At 43.1% G+C, this 16468-nt stretch overlaps 1 protein-coding gene across 20 annotated transcripts in view; it reads left to right on the forward strand.

Moving 5' to 3' along the window:
* Positions 1–4965: 4965 nt before the first annotated feature.
* The window catches only part of huwe1 (HECT, UBA and WWE domain containing E3 ubiquitin protein ligase 1), a 75129-nt gene continuing 63626 nt past the window's right edge, over positions 4966–16468 (forward strand). For 16 of the 20 annotated variants that reach the window (XM_029722461.1, XM_029722481.1, XM_029722472.1 and 13 more), the window contains exons 1-16: positions 4966–5055; positions 5918–5989; positions 9710–9759; positions 9993–10062; positions 10274–10372; positions 10900–11106; positions 11568–11720; positions 12038–12100; positions 12257–12334; positions 12469–12516; positions 12776–12944; positions 13248–13348; positions 13742–13892; positions 14121–14248; positions 14948–15088; positions 15268–15388. In XM_029722461.1, the coding sequence (XP_029578321.1) occupies positions 10018–10062; positions 10274–10372; positions 10900–11106; positions 11568–11720; positions 12038–12100; positions 12257–12334; positions 12469–12516; positions 12776–12944; positions 13248–13348; positions 13742–13892; positions 14121–14248; positions 14948–15088; positions 15268–15388 (1504 nt within the window). In that variant the 5' untranslated portion in view covers positions 4966–5055; positions 5918–5989; positions 9710–9759; positions 9993–10017. The other 4 variants (XM_029722462.1, XM_029722463.1, XM_029722464.1 and 1 more) reach the window with 4 other exon arrangements.

Here is a 16468-nt window from a genome sequence, read left to right on the forward strand (position 1 = left end):
TGTTGCGATTGCAAACGTAATAAAATGGTGGTCCGATAGTCCAGGATTATGAGGAAAAACATTAAGATCCACAACATTTATTCCATGGGACAAAACTAGGTCCAGAGTATGACTGTGGCAGTGAGTAGGTCCGGAGATATGTTGGACAAAATCCACTGAGTTGATGATAGCTCCGAAAGCCTTTTGGAGTGGGTCTGTGGACTTTTCCATGTGAATATTAAAGTCACCAAAAATTTGAATATCTGCTATGACTACAAGGTCCGATAGGAATTCAGGGAACTCGGTGAGGAACGCTGTATATGGCCCAGGAGGCCTGTAAACAGTAGCTATAAAAAGTGATTGAGCAGAAAACAGTTTTCAACCAGCGATTGAGTTGAGACTATGCTGTAGAGCTCATCACTCCCCCTAACTGGGAGGGGGCCAGAGACAATTACTCGATGCCGACATCTTTCTAGCTGATTTACACGCTGAAGCTATGTTGCACTTGGTGATCGCTCTGACTGTTTCATCCTAACATCGTTGGTGCCGACGTGGATAACAATATCTCTATACTCTCTACACTCGCCAGTTTTAGCTTTAGCCAGCACCATCTTCAGATTAGCCTTAACATCGGTAGCCCTGCCCCCTGGTAAACAGTGTATGATTGCTGGATGATTTGTTTTAAGTCTAATACTGCGGGTAATGGAGTCACCAATGACTAGGGTTTTCAATTTGTCAGAGCTAATGGTGGGAGGCTTCGGCGTCTCAGACCCCGTAACGGGAGGTGTAGAGACCAGAGAAGGCTCGGCCTCTGACTCCGACTCGCTGCTTAATGGGGAGAACCGGTTGAAAGTTTCTGTCGGCTGAATGAGCGACACCGGTTGAGCATTCCTACAGCATTTCCCTCCAGAAGCCATGAGAAAGTTGTCCGGCTGCGGGGACTGTGCGAGGGGATTTATACTACTATCTGTACTTACTGGTGGCACAGACGCTGTTTCATCCTTTCCTACACTGAAATTACCCTTGCCTAACGATTGCGTCGGAAGCTGGTCGTGCAGCACAGCTATCCTCGCCGTAAGGCGATCGTTCTCCTGTATATTATGAGTACAGCGACTGCAATTAGAAGGCATCATGTTAATGTTACTACTTAGCTTCGGCTGTCGGAGGTCCTGACGAACCATGTCCAGATAAAGCGTCCGGAGTGAAAAAGTTGAGTGAGGGGAGAAACTAAAAATATAAACGTAATTAAAAAGTAAAAACTGTAAAGTTGTCAGGTAGCAAAGTAAGGTTAGCAACAAAACGCACAGCAGCACGTAAACAAGTCTGCAAGTTGTAACTGGAAAATAGAAGTTACAGTCTTGTCTCATCGCTGCAACTCCAGTACGGACTCGAGAGGCGAAGGTCGAGAGCCATGCGTCCTCTAAAACACAACCCAACCAAGCTGCACTGCTTTTTGACAGAATGCCCATCCAACCCAGAAGCCAGCCGCACCAATGTGTCGGAGGAAACACCGTACACCTGGTGACCGTGTCAGCGTGCATGCGCCCGGCCCACCACAGGAGTCGCTAGTGCGCGATGAGACAAGGATATCCCTGCCGGCCAAACCCTCCCTAACCCGGACGACGCTGGGCCAATTGTGCGCCGCCCATGGGCCTCCCGATCGCGGCCGGCTGCGACAAAGCCTGGACTCGAACCCAGAATCTCTGGTGGCATAGCTAGCACTGCGATGCAGTGCCTTAGACCACTGTGCCACTTCGGGAGGCCTGATTGGAGTCTTTGACAAAAAAATTTGGCCTATCCTCTGACACCGCCTGGTATATAGGTTTTGGATGGCAGGAAGCTTGGCCCCAGTGATGTACTGGGCCGTACACACTACCCTCTGTAGCACCTTATGGTCAGATTCCGAGCAGTTGCCATAGCAGGTGGTGATGCAACCGGTCAGGATGCTCTCGATGGTGCAGCTGTAGAACTTTGAGGATCTGGGGACCATATGCCAAATATTTTCTCCTGAGGGGAAAAAGGTGTTGTCGTGCCCTCTTCATGACTGTCTTGGTGTGTTTGGACCATGATAGGTCTTTGGTGATGTGGACAGCTCTCGACTCGATGCACTGCAGCCCCGTCAATGTTAATGGGGGCCTGTTCGGCCCTCCTTTTCCTAATCCCAGGGTCCTTAGTTTAGTGATGAGCTTAGTGGGCACTATGGTGTTGAATGCTGAGCTGTAGTCAATGAACAGCATTCTCACATAGGTGTGAGTTTTGTCCGGTTGGGAAAGGGCAGTATGGAGTGCGATTTGAGATTGCGTTGGGTTATCTGTGGATCTGTTGGGGCGTTATGCAAATTGGAGTGGGTCTAGGGCTCAGGCATGATGGTCTTGATGTAAGCCATAACCAGCCTTTCAAGGCACTTCATGGTTACTGACGTGAGTGCTACGGGGTGGTAATCATTTAGGCAAGTTACCTAAGGTGGTCTGTTTGAAACAGGTTTTACAGACTCAGTCAGGGAGAGGTTGAAAATGTTAGTGAAGACACTTGCCAGTTGGTCTGTGTATGCTTTGAGTACACTACCCTTGTAATCTGTCTGACCCCGCGGCTTTGTGAATATTGACCTGTTTAAAGGCCTTGCTCACATCGGCTATGGAGAGTGTGATCACACAGTTGTCCGGAACAGCTGGTGCTCTCATGCATACTTCAGTGTTGCTTGCCTCGAAGGGAACATAAAAGGCATTTAGCTCGTCTGGTAGGCTCGCGTCACTGGGCAGCTCGCGGCTGGGTTTCCCTTTGTAGTCCGTAATAGTTTGCAAGCCCTGCCACATCCGATGAGCGTTAGAGCCAGTGTAGGAAGATGTGTGTGGAGGAAAGGTGGTTTAGAGTTTTTTTTCCCCCTCTGATTGCACATGCTGGTAGAAATTAGTTGAAACGGATTTACGTTTCTCTGCCTTAAAGTCCCCGGCCACTAGGAGCTCCGCTTCTGGATGAGCATTTTCTTGTTTGCTTATGGCCTTATACAGGATGTTGAATGTGGTCTTAGTGCCAGCATCGGTTTGTGGTGGTAAATAGACGGATATGAATAATATAGATGATAACTTTTTTGTTAAATAGTGTGGTCAACAGCTTATCATGAGGTATTCTACCTCAGGCGAGCAATACCTTGAGACTTCTTTAATATTAGACATCGCGCACCAGCAGTTATTGACAAATAGACACACACCCTCGTCTTACCAGACGTAGCTGCTCTGTCCTGCTGATGCACGGAAAACCCAGCCAGCTCTATATTATGTGTCATCATTCAGCAACGACTCGGTGAAACATAAGATATTACAGTTTTTAATGTCCCGTTGGTAGGATAGTCTTTATTGTAGATCGTCCAGTTTATTTTCCAATGATTGCACGTTGGCCAATAGTATGGAGGGTAGTGGTGGTTTACCTACCTGCCAACGAATTCTGTGTTCATGCTAATGATGGGGATTTGGGCCTGGACTCGAAAGCAGTGTGTCCTTCATTAGACTCATTTAAGAAAAATCTTTGTCCAGTTTGAGGTGAGTAATCGCTGTTCAGAAGCTATTTTCGTTCATAAGCGATGGTAACAGCAACATTATGTACAAAATAATTTACAAACAAAATAGCACAGTTGGTTAGGAGCCCATAAAAATGGCAGCCATCCCCTCCGGCTCCATTATATCGGTGTTGTAAAAACATCTCAAGGATGTTCAATGGAAACAGGATGCACCTGAGCTCAATTTCGACTCTCGTGGCAAAGGGTCTGAATACTTATGTAAATAAGGTATTTCTGTTATTTATTTTTAATACATTGCACATTTTCTAAAAACCTGTTTTCGCTTTGTCATTAGGAGGTATTGTGTGTAGATTGATGAGAAACATTTAATCAATGTTAGAATAAGTCTGCAACGTAACAAAATGTGGAAAAAGGGAAGGGGTCAGAATACTTTCCGAATGCACTGTACATTTGTTTCCTTTCTTATCTAACATTTTTACCAAGGACTTTCAGAGGATAGGCCTGTACCATCTTTCATTCTTTGTCATTAGATGATAATACATTTTTTTTATATAACTATAAGTATATCTCTTACTAGCCATTGCTATTTACTCAATGTTTATATTGCAATGTTTTATAGTGTGGGTCACACAATTTCTCTCAGGGTTTTATTTTGTATCTATATTGTGCTCATTATTATTGTGATATTTACATTTACACAAGCAGTAGGAAAATATCACAAAAATCTCAATCACATTTTAAACCTGAGTTAAATAGCATTTGTATTCCATGGACTGAATTTAATGTCAGGTGTTTATTCTTTGCCTTGAATGAATTTTCATATTAAGCTGAATTAAAGAATAAGCTCAGTCTTGTATGTTTCAATATGATTCTCTGACTCATGTCATAATTATTGAGAAATTGTTTCTAAAGACAGGTCTCAAGCTAGCAACCAGAGGGCAGCTGGGCTCATATTCACAAAGCTTGCTTATTTAGGTCCCCCTGTCTATATCTTATTCATTATCTAAAATGCAAAACTGATCACATATCAGGCTCCCAAGGTACACTTCCCTGCCATTGTGCCCTTGAGCAAGGCACTTAATCCCTAAACTGCTCTGCATCCAGAGGTTCTGCTTTGTGACTGCCTCAACGTGTGAGTCAAGATGGGTAATAAATGAACTGTTCAAGTATGTATTCTATTCCAAGGAGGTATTCAAGATTATTCAATAGTTTGATATACTACATCAGCTATGACCATCAGAGTAATCTCCCACATACAGTATTATGTGGAATGCACTGAACATCTATAGATAATTTTGTCGTGTTTGTATTGAAAGAAGGAAGAGCCAAGAAAATGAGGTTTTTCTGTCACTGCTTGCTTGATCCCATTCAACGTTTGCCTACTGAAATGTCCATAAAAAAAAAAATATCCAAATAATATTTTCCAGCAGCTTCATTCGACGGGCACGGGGAGTGACTCGCCAGAAGGCTAACATAGGAAGCGCCGTTATCGCGAGATTGAAATCCACCCAGCTCGCTGGACGCTAGTGCAAGATGGAGAAATGAAATTTACACGCATCTCGGTAAGCAACTCTATGCACATCTGCGTTAACATTGAGCAAAAGCATGATGAATTGTTTAAATTAGGAGTTTAGTGATAGTGTTGTGTGTTTGATAGTGCTAAGCAGGGGTCTGAATTGCGCGTCGTTTTAGGATAAAGTACGGACATTCTGCTGTGTGAACCGCCATTTTTAATTTAACCACGGACTGGAAGAGCATTGTGGTGCGCTGTGCACGCGCGAAACACATACCGGCACACACACACACACACACACCCTGCGGTCTGTGAAAAGCTAGCTACATGTTTCCTGATTTTTCTGCTGTATGGGGTAAAGGCATTTGCAAGAGGCAGATTCCCTTTGCTTTGAAAATTACATTGAGTTACTCGAGATTGCGGATGAAAGTTTACCACGAAACCCACACCCATGTGAAAAGAGACCAGCTGCTAGTTCTGGACATGACTTGCCGGTACTTTGATTGGCAGGTCCTTTGACTGTGCGCGAGAGGTCGTTTGTTTCATGAGCCGAACAGCGAGCCCACGCGAATTTATTACGAGGAGTTAATTATCAGCCCATTGGATTTGAAGTAAAATGATGTATTGTTGACATTGTGGGACTATTCAGTAACATTTGAATTGTCCATGTTTTATTAATATGCCCCGTTTTTTTTCCTCATGAGACTTTAGATATCTATTAATTCAATTTCACATTCTGACAAATATTCCATTTGCTACCTATGACCGTTCTCTCATACCATTCATCCTCATGTAATCAATAGGTCTACCATTCAATCTTAGTAGTTTTTTGTTCATCTATAGGTTTGGAATGTCCAGGACCCCAGCTGTCCAATCCTCCATTTTAGATGTGCTTGTTTTTATGCTTTCAGATTGTTTTAGGAGACCACACAAAACTATGCTGAGGAGGAGGAAATGGAGCTAGTGAACCGAAGCAGTTTCTGGTATTTACAAACTAGTAGTAGTATTGTGAACTACTACCATTTACAATTATTATTAAACTCTTCTGACAATTGTTAATTGTATTATTAGAATATTTATTTAACACTAAGAATTAGTGTGTCGGTTGAGAGCATTCATATTCTTACACGTTTCATTTGACTATGGATTGTAACTAAAATCCTTTTGGTTTGGGTGTCAGAAAGACATTGAAAAGCAATGTTGTCTGATTGATGTCTATGTGGAACACTGTTCTAGAGACCAACGTTTGTCTTCTGAAATCCTCCTGTCAAATAATATGGTTATCCTTTTTGCTGCAGGGTTTCTCAGATGGGTTCTAATGATGCAATTGCATAGGTAAATAGAAGAGGGGGAAAACGTTAATTGCATTAATCTAATAAATGTGACTAAATTGTAGATGTATACATACAGACGGTATTTCCTGTCAAAATGCCAAAAGTATGTTTGCTCACTTGCTGATGTTTTGTAGCTTCAGCTTATTCAGAAGATAACATTACCCTAGAACCAGTAGTTATTGGGTGGATGAATGAATGGTGACTTGTGTAAAAAAATTTGGGGGAGGATCTAGATAAAGATAATTTCACATTTTGGTTGTTAAGATCTTACAGTTGCTGATAGGAGCTAGATAAAAGGTGCATGACAGTAACTTTCTCTGGAAAATCTAAATGGATCTGTTAAAAAAAAATATCTCCACCCCATAATATATTTTTATACTGAGTTACACACAGGAATTCGAATCCTGAATGTTTCTGTAGTGACAATACAATTTAATAAAAATACAGCCGAGTTTAACACAGAAATATGAACATATTTCAGCGGGAGGGAGAAATGAACGCCCCTATTCTATCACAGGTAGCTACGTAAATTTGCCCAACTCTGAAATACACCACTAACTCGCTCTGTCACGTTAGGCCCGTATGGGGGAATGATTCAGCGAGATATACGTTTCGGTTAGCTAACCAAGAGGCTAGCCAGCGCGTGTGCGGTAAAGTGCGAGCATCATTTTATACCCTCACGCATATTGGAGGAGGTATGGTAGAATATAATGCTCGCATTAATCTATGAATAAAACGGATTAATTCGCGGCTGGTCGGGTCTGACTGTTGCCAGCTAGCGTGTTGTGTTTAAGGAATGTGTACATTTGCGAATTGGTAAGGATGCAGGGGAGGAGAGTAAGGGCTTCTGGTGAGGCCTGCAGCCGAGCACTAGATTTGACAACAGCGTGTTCAACCGTTTGAGGAATGGGGGAAATACTCGCGGTAGTGGTGGTTGAATCTCTTACTTGTCTTTACCAGGCTAGCCAACGTATAGTTTGCTCGTTTACCACGCACTTCGTAAGATACGTCTATTGTTGTTTTATATTGCCTCTAATCATTGACTTTTGTTTTGACATCATAAAAAGCAATATTGATTGAACGAGCTAGCTAACGTTAGCCAGTTATCCCTGTCGGACAGCTAGGTGGCTAACATTAGGTACTTGGGCCAAGTGGCTAACTAGCTGCTAGCGAACCTCCCAACCGGACATTTTGGTTTACCGCGATTTTACTCGTTTTTTTCGATGGGGTATGAAATGCATATGTGTGACTAAAGTTTAGCTAAGTACCTAACTTGTCAGCGAAATTGTGTTCTTCTCATTAGCCGCGTTAGCTAGGGAACTCCCGGGTTTTTCGCTAGTCAACAAACGTCAGCTAACTAAATTGCTAACGTTAGTATACACTTGGTAGTTAACGTTATTTCCTTACCGCAGTAACGTTAGCTAGCTAACAGTTGCCTCACTAGCATTCGGTTGATGCTGTTTTACTTTGTATGTTTATTTGCTAACGTCAATTTTGTTTGGAATAGCAATCATGTTTGTCTGATGTTAGGCTAGATTCTCGATTGCTAGCTAATTTTGTTACGTTGAGTCTGACCCTTGGTGGACATTGCATTGAAATGGTAGCTAATGAAACATTTTCATGCTTTTGAAACACTTTCCCTGACAGGTTCAGTACATTAAACTGGAACATATTTTTGACTCGTTCTGTGTTGGAATCTTTCAACTATGTAGTTGTATTCTAATGTATGTTAATATAGCTAATACATTCTTTTGATGAACAAGAGTGTATCAGCATTATTACATTTACATTTTACATTATCAGTAAAGTTGTCAGAATAAGGCCCCTGAAATCCAGTCAATTGCAGACAGCCATGGTCTTTCTGATTGTCTGGGGTTTGTTGTGCTCTGATAACACCCTAAACGGTTTGGTACGGTTCACTAACGTTTTCACACAGGCCTCTTTAAAATAGCCGATCTCAGTCCTCAAGGTGAACTCTTGAGGTAAAAAAAAGAACTAAATTACAGCCCTTGTCTTTGAATGGGTCTCAACTCTTTTTCCAGTACACTTAACCTATTTTGTGGTCCAAGTCCTTTGCATTCACATTGCTAAGTTTCGAAAGGAACCAAGATCTTTTTCCAACAAACTCAACCCAGAGTGCATTTTTAGAAAGTGCAGGACAAGCCATTCAGACAGCTAGATGTACCTACTTACATTTTGGAAGCTAATAGATTGCATTTAGTTAAATAATGAAACATAATAATTGTAATCAGAATATAATATTAACATGTAATTATTACTGGTAAAATAATAAATGGCAGAGTAACTTCAGATTAAATAATGCTGTAATTGAAAATTGTACACCCAATTTAGGCTACAGCCCCTTTTAAGAGCTAGTATTGATTTTGTACCTTATGTTATGATTCTCACCAAATATGTTGTCTTCTCACACTATTCAAACCCCACAATGGAATAAACTGAAGCTCTTAGCCTATAGATCACATATATAAATTAAATCTGAACTAAGAACTCTACACATTTTGTAATTTTTGTGCATCCATGACGATAGCTAATCAATATCCCAAAAGTTTTTTTTTTTTCTGCGAACCTGCACATCATCTTCTCTCTTTTGTGGCACAAATATGAAGGGATGTGGCAAGGGAAATAGTGTTGCAGTAGTCTAGTATGTGGTCTGGGAATAATGACAAGCAAACCTGGGGAGCTTTGTCTTCACATTGCCCTAAAAAGGGAACCGGACCCTGGACTTCAAGCGAACCGAACTATGACCATCTCTCGAGATGGTCTAGGTTTGCTCCTGGTGCTCTTTTGAGGGGTCGGCGTTCCTTTTGGAGTGTTCACACTGCACAAAAAATTTAAGCGAACCATACTGAGTTAACAGACATTTGCAGAAAGGGACCAACACCCTTAGAGAGAGTCTGAAAATGACTCCTGTTTGATATGTTGCTCAGTGAAGTATTGGTGGACATGTACCATTTTCCTCAATATTGTATTGATTGGATCTGCCTGGGTAACTGTCACCTCCTCACCTTTTTGGCCTATACTTTTGAACCCACATTTAGCTGTCTTTGTCAACGCTGTATTTGAACTGTTACCTAATTGGGTATAGGCTACCCGATTGGAGTCTGCACCACTGAGCAAATTGATTTTGTCTAGCTAGGCCCTCCTGTCTCTTTTTTTTTTTTTTTTTTTTTTGGCATTGTGTTGGACGAGAGACCTTTTTTCATCGGCGGAATGATTTCTTATTGTCTAACCATAACTAACACATTTTGACAAGTGTTTGAAACTATTCTCTCCCAGACAAAGGAGAGAATTGTTTTGAGTCCATGATGCCATGTTTACGTAATGTTAATGACTATTTTCTCATTTCAGGTGTTGTGAATGAAACATGATGTTAAGTGGGTATTGCCAAATTACTTACTGTAAGTGTGACTTTTACATTTCTCTTGAACACACATGGCAAATATTTGATTGTATTTCACATGTTCTGTTTCTGTCTAAAATCCAGCATGCAAACTATGTCCCTGCTCATTTTGCTGTTATTGTACTTGATGTAGCCTAACTGCTTGCTACATGTCGCACAGCAGATTCCATACATACACATTCATTGTTTCCTTACAGGCTGCATGCTAACCTATCCTACTGTTCCCAACAGGAGCATCAGATAGAAACTAGCAACAATGAAGGTCGACAGAAGCAAGTTAAAGAAAACCCCAACAGAAGCTGTGAGTATGCATAATAATGTTGGCTCTGACTGTCTGTAGTTCTTCTTTGAACCCGCACTGTACATGTCCTGAACAGCCTTCTCGCTTTCTTTTTCCTCTCTCTCCCCCACCACCCTCCAATCTTCCCTATCCCCCCTCCCTATTCCACTCTCTAATCCCCACCCTCTCTCTCGCACTCTCTCTACCAACCTTCTCTCTCCCTTTCTCACAGCCTGCGGACTGCAGGACACTCATAGAGAAGCTCAAGGGATGCAGCGACGAGCAACTACTGCTGGAGCTGCAGCACATCAAGACCTGGAATATTGGCAAGGTGAGCAGGAGGGAAATACCTGTGGGAGGGAGAGACACTTAGTCAATTATTTAATGTCCTCTGGGTGACGTTCATTATCTTTGTATTAGATCACATTATCATAGAGGCAGTACCTTACCTGATCAGGTAAATGTATAAATGTAAATGTTTTTTATTCCTCGAGCAGGCTTAATCTGGTCTGGGAAACCTTCCATCTCTGTATTTAACTGACATTAACCAGATTTTGGGTTCACCTGGGACATATCCTTATTCACCTGGGCTGCGCTCAGCAGGGCACAATATCGTGTGATTTTTCCGATGTGAATATATGATGTAGAACAACATTTCCTCTAACGTAAAATAAGGAATCATGTCCGCTATATTCGTAACAATTCTATCAGCAGCGTTCCACAACATTTGTCTGCGGAACGTGGCTCTGGTGTTTAACGCTCAATCAGCAGAACGTGGCCTCTATCTAAAGTGACCCCTAGAGTCCTTACCGGCCTCTCTCGTCTTCACCGGCCTCTCTCGTCTTCCCACCCCTTCAGTGTGAGCTTTACCACTGGGTTGACCTGCTGGACCGTTTCGATGGGATCCTGTGTGATGCGGGCCAGACGGTGGAGAACATGTCGTGGTTGCTGGTCTGTGACCGGCCGGACAACGGGCAGCTCAAAGCCTTACTGCTGGCCGTGCTCAACTTCACAGCCCTGCTCATTGAGTACAGCTTCTCCAGGCACCTCTACAGCTCCATAGAGGTAGGACCACTCTCCAGTTAACACGACCAGCGACAGGGTCATGTTCAGTAGGGCATACTGGAATGTAAACTGTAGACAACTTCTTATTTGACAAGTTCAGATAGTTTAGGGCTACCTCCCTTGACTGTGCACTGTTTCCCCTCCCATTGTATGGGTAAAGTAGGCCTCCCTGCCTAAGAGTTTGACTGTTATTGGTTTAGAGGTTGGCAGGTTTGTTGCCAGAGGGTCTACTCTAGATGTTGCTTCGGGTGCCTTTGGAAAATGATCTAGGAGACTAATTGCAATAACATATCCTAAGTAAATAAAGGTTAAGTGAATAAATTCTCCTCTGGGTGATGCACCTGTCACACACCATGATGGAATGAGCCAATCACTCTCACTTTATTAACCCTCTGTTTCTCTCCCCCCCCTTTTCTCTTTCTCGCTCTTTCTTTCGCTCTTGATCTCGCTTTCCCTCTCAGCACTTGACCACCCTGTTAGCATCGTGTGACATGCAGGTTGTTCTGTCTGTGCTGAACCTCCTCTACGTGTTCAGTAAACGCTCCAACTACATCACCAGACTGGGCTCTGACAAGAGGACCCCTCTGCTGGCACGCCTACAACATCTGGCTGAGGTACGGGTGTCACAATTAAACAAACATGTTTATTAGGATCTCTTTTAGCCCAACGGGCTGATGTACTCTATGGATGTCGTAGGTAGGCCATTGTCAATGTGTGTTTTAAGGCTTTTTAAATTGGATTGAAGGAGTGTCTTAGCCTTTTCTAGTTCACTTTCAGTTTTACTGTTGCAAGCCATAGCCTATGTTGTATTTAAAAACCAACTACCAACAATATGGAAGAAAGTGTCCCCAATGTATGTGCCCTGCCTTGATATTTAGACTATAAAGTTGTATGAGTTGCTGTTCTGATGTCTGTGATGTTCCCTGTGTAGAGCTGGGGAGGAAAGGAGAATGGCTTCGGCCTGGCAGAGTGCTGCAGGGACCTGGCTATGACGGTGAGCGTCACACTTTGTCATTGTCACAATCTATAAAAGCTTGCCGTCTTCACACAATTGGCTAATTTGCTTTGTAGTGATTACATTTTTCTTTGACTTGTGATCCCTACCCCCCAACCTCGCCTCTCTCCTCTCTCTTGGCATCACTCTGAGCAGAAGTACCCTCCCAGTGCCACCACACTGCACTTTGAGTTCTATGCTGAACCTGGCCCCGAGGTCAAAGTGGAGAGGAAGGTAAAGACGGACACCTTTCCTTACCAGAAAACAAATATTAGTGTTCAACTAATGTATGTCCCTGGTCTTGTTAGGCTATGTATTGTTATGAGTGGATTGATTGACCATTTGTGAACTTTCTCTCCCCGCAACAGACCAGTAGTAACACACTACACTACATTCACATCGAACAGCTCGACAAGGTAAGGGACAAATGTTGTCTATTTTCTCAGAGCATTTAATGAATTTAACCAAAGATTGCGAGGACTAGTCTATTGTACCCTTTTAATTGTTTTGGGACTAAGTCCACCAGGAATGTGTTTCTTCCTGATCATGAGTTCCTGCTTTTCTGACATTTATCGTACATTCATATAATTGAAACTGACCTATTACCCCGCCAAAATTCGGATTTCTGATTTTCTATCTTGTCCTGCTCACCCAACCTTCCTGTGGTGTTTCCAGATCTCTGAGAGTCCCAGTGAGATCATGGAGTCTCTGACGGTGATGTACAACATCCCTAAAGACAAGCAGACCCTGCTGTTCACGCACATCAGACTGGCCCATGGCTTCTCCAACCACAAGAAGAGACTACAAGCTGTACAGGCCAGGCTCCACGCCATCTCTATCCTGGGTAAGTGTGTTTATTTCACCCGGATCATGTACAATGTACCAGATTGGAGCTACATGGCCAATTCTCATCTGCAGTCCCGATATTGAGTTACCGGCTCAATATAATTCAACAGTTTCCACCACCTTGTTCAGTGCCAAGTTGGCCCGTCAGTACTCGTGTCTCAGTTTTCCGATGTTTGCTGGTGTCTGTGTTGTAGCTGCGGATCAATGAAGCCAATACTTTTCATCATGCATTTCATGTCGATGATTCTTTTGAAATACCTTCGCTAACTTAATTGTGTTATGGCGGTCTCGTTTTCCCCAGTGTACTCCAATGCACTCCAGGAGTCTGCCAACAGTATTCTCTACAACGGCTTGATAGAGGAGCTGGTGGACGTGCTACAGATTACAGACAAACAGCTTGTGGTAAGATGCACCTTTTTGTCTCTCTCTCCTCGTGTCTGCTGTACTACTGTCACAATACCATAGTAGGTGTGAAGTTGGAGCCCGATATTGTGACTGCAATCATGTCGCGTGTGTACGATGTTACCATGAATGGTTGATGTTGTTGATTTAGTATTTATGTAATTTATACAAGATTGTAATGTTGACAATTAACAATATGATGTTGATCATTGTAGTACATTTTTGGCAAATTATTTTTGAATGAAATTATAATACGATCACTATTGTCTCGGCGTTGTATACGTCCCTAAAGAGTTTCCCCAGTCATAAAACAGAGTAAATGTGATTTGAGTGGGAACCCTGAATGGTATATGTAGTAGTCTTTTTCATGAGTCCTCCGGTCTCTCTCAACAGGACATAAAGGCAGCGTCTTTACGTACCTTAACGTCCATTGTGCACCTTGAGAGGACACCCAAGCTGTCCAACATCATCGACTGCACCGGCACGGCCTCCTACCACGGCTTCCTGCCTGTACTGGTGCGCAACTGCATACAGGCCATGATCGGTGAGTCACAGACATACTGTGGAATGTCTATTTGTGTTTTTTCTAGACCGTTCTGATGGGAGATGCCCATACAGTTCTAGAGGAGATGTAGAATTAAGGTCATAGGTAGGGTGGGATTCTATCCTTAGCCAATTTAGGCGATGTGTGTTTGGGAGTTTCACCCTGCTCTTGGCTGTTCAGATGGAAGCTAGTCCCCTCTGTGACCTGTTGTTGTGGTTGTCTCCTCAGACCCTCTGATGGAGCCGTACCCGCACCAGTTTGCCACGGCGCTGTTCTCCTTCCTCTACCACCTGGCTAGTTACGACGCTGGGGGGGAGGCCCTGGTCTCCTGTGGGATGATGGAAGCCCTGCTCAAGGTAAAACATATATATTTGTCACATGCGCCGAATACAACAGGTGTAGACCTTACAGTGAAATGCTTACTTACAAGCCCTTAACCAACAATGCAATTTTAAGAGAAATGCCCCCCCCCCCAAAAAGTAAGAAATAATTAAACAGCAGCAGTAAAATAACAATAGCGAGGCTGTATACAGGGGGTACCGGTACAGAGTCAATGTGCGGGGGCACCGGTTAGTCAAGGTAATATGCACATGTAGGTAGAGTTATTAATGTGACTATGCATAGATAATAACAGAGTAGCAGCAGTGTAAAAGAGGGGGCAGGGGGGCAATGCAAATAGTCTGGCATCTACTCACCAAGCAAACTATACATATCATTCTGCTGAGCTGGCCTGGTTTCACCAAGTATGTTTGATGGGCACACATTCTGTGCAGGTGTCTAACATTTTGAAGATCTGTTGATCGGCACATAATCTATGTCTGGTCCTGCATTCTGAATGGCTCGCTCTGCAAAAAGGCTGAGCAGCCCTAAATATATCCGTCCTGCTTATGTGCCCATAGGAACCCCAATTAAGATCACATTTAGCATGCCTTTTAGTGCAGAAGTAGAGGAGCTGAATTGTTTTCTAAGACCAGAATAGGTTTAATCTAGGTCTGGGAATCTGCCCGTACTGTTTGTATGCACACAGTCTTATCTACTGCCTACTTCTTCCTTAGGTGATCAAGTTCCTGGGGGATGAGCAGGACCAGATCACGTTTGTGACGCGTGCGGTCCGAGTGGTGGACCTCATCACCAATCTGGACATGGCAGCCTTCCAGTCACACACTGGCCTTACCATCTTCATCAGCAGGCTGGAGGTAGGGTTGCACACACACACACTAAGGATGGGCATTCTGGCTACTCGGCTCAAAGTCACTGCTGAAAACAAACGTGTGCCAAACTCCTGTACTCATTCACTCCCTTGCGCTCTCTCCCCCTCTTTCTCCTTCCCTCTCACCCTCTTTCTCGCCCTCATTTTCTCTCTCTCTCTCTGCAGCATGAAGTGGACCTGTCTAGGAAAGAGTGTCCTTTTGTCATCAAGCCAAAGATCCAGAGACCCAACTCCACCGTAGAATCTGAGGACATGGACACGGATATGGACGGCCAGTCAGAAAGCAGTAAGCTCTTTTTTTCCCTTCTATTGTTGTCAATAAACTGTTCCGTATTTTTGGGCATAGGCCTACATTTGTTCAGACGATATTAAGGGATCAACATGGCTATGAAACCCTGTGAAAGTAACTGCTGCTTCCGCTTTACATCAAGGTCCTGTCCCCTAATCTTTTGAATGGGCTTGACGATTATATAATAACATTTGTGAAAACGCGGCCATATAAGATTTATATAAAATTACATGTTTTAACTCTCGTAAGAATGTTTCACATTGACTACACTGAACAAAAATATAAACGCAACATGTAAAGTGTTGGTCCCATGTTTCGTGAGCTGAAATAAAAGATCCCATTAATGTTCCATACTCACAAAAAGCTTATTTCTCTCAAATTGTGCACAAATTTGTTTACATCCCCAGTTAGGGAACATTTCTCCTTTGCCAATATAATCCATCCACCTGACAGGTGTGGCATATCAAGAAGCTGATTAAACAGCATAATCATTACTCTGGTGCACCTTGTGCTGGGGACAATAAAAGGCCACTCTAAAATGTGCAGTTTTGTCACACAACACAATATAGTGCATTCGGAAAGTATTCAGACCCCTTGACTTTTTCTACATTTTGTTACTTACAGCCTTATTCTAAAATGGATTCAATTGTCCCCCCCATCAATCTACACACAATACCCCATTAAGACAAAGCAAAAACAGGATTTTAGAAATGTTTGCAAAAAAAATAACAGATCACATTTACATAAGTATTCAGACCCTTTACTCAGTACTTTATTGAAGCACCTTTGGCAATGATTACAGCCTCAAGTCTTCTTGGGTATGATGCTGCAAAGTTGGCACACCTCTTTGGGGAGTTTCTCCCATCCGCTCATGCTCTGTCAGGTTGGATCGGGAGCATCGCTGAACAGCTATTTTCAAGTCTCTCCAGAGATGTTCGATTGGTTTCAAGTCCGGGCTCTGGCTGGGCCACTCAAGGACATTCAGAGACTTGTCCCAAGCCACTCCTGTGTTGTCTTGACTGTGTGCTTAGGGTCGTTGTCCTGTTGGGAGGTGAACCTCTGCCCCAGTCTGAGGTC

The sequence above is a fragment of the Salmo trutta genome, chromosome 30 (assembly GCF_901001165.1).
Source record: "Salmo trutta chromosome 30, fSalTru1.1, whole genome shotgun sequence".
Taxonomy (NCBI): Eukaryota; Metazoa; Chordata; class Actinopteri; order Salmoniformes; family Salmonidae; genus Salmo; species Salmo trutta.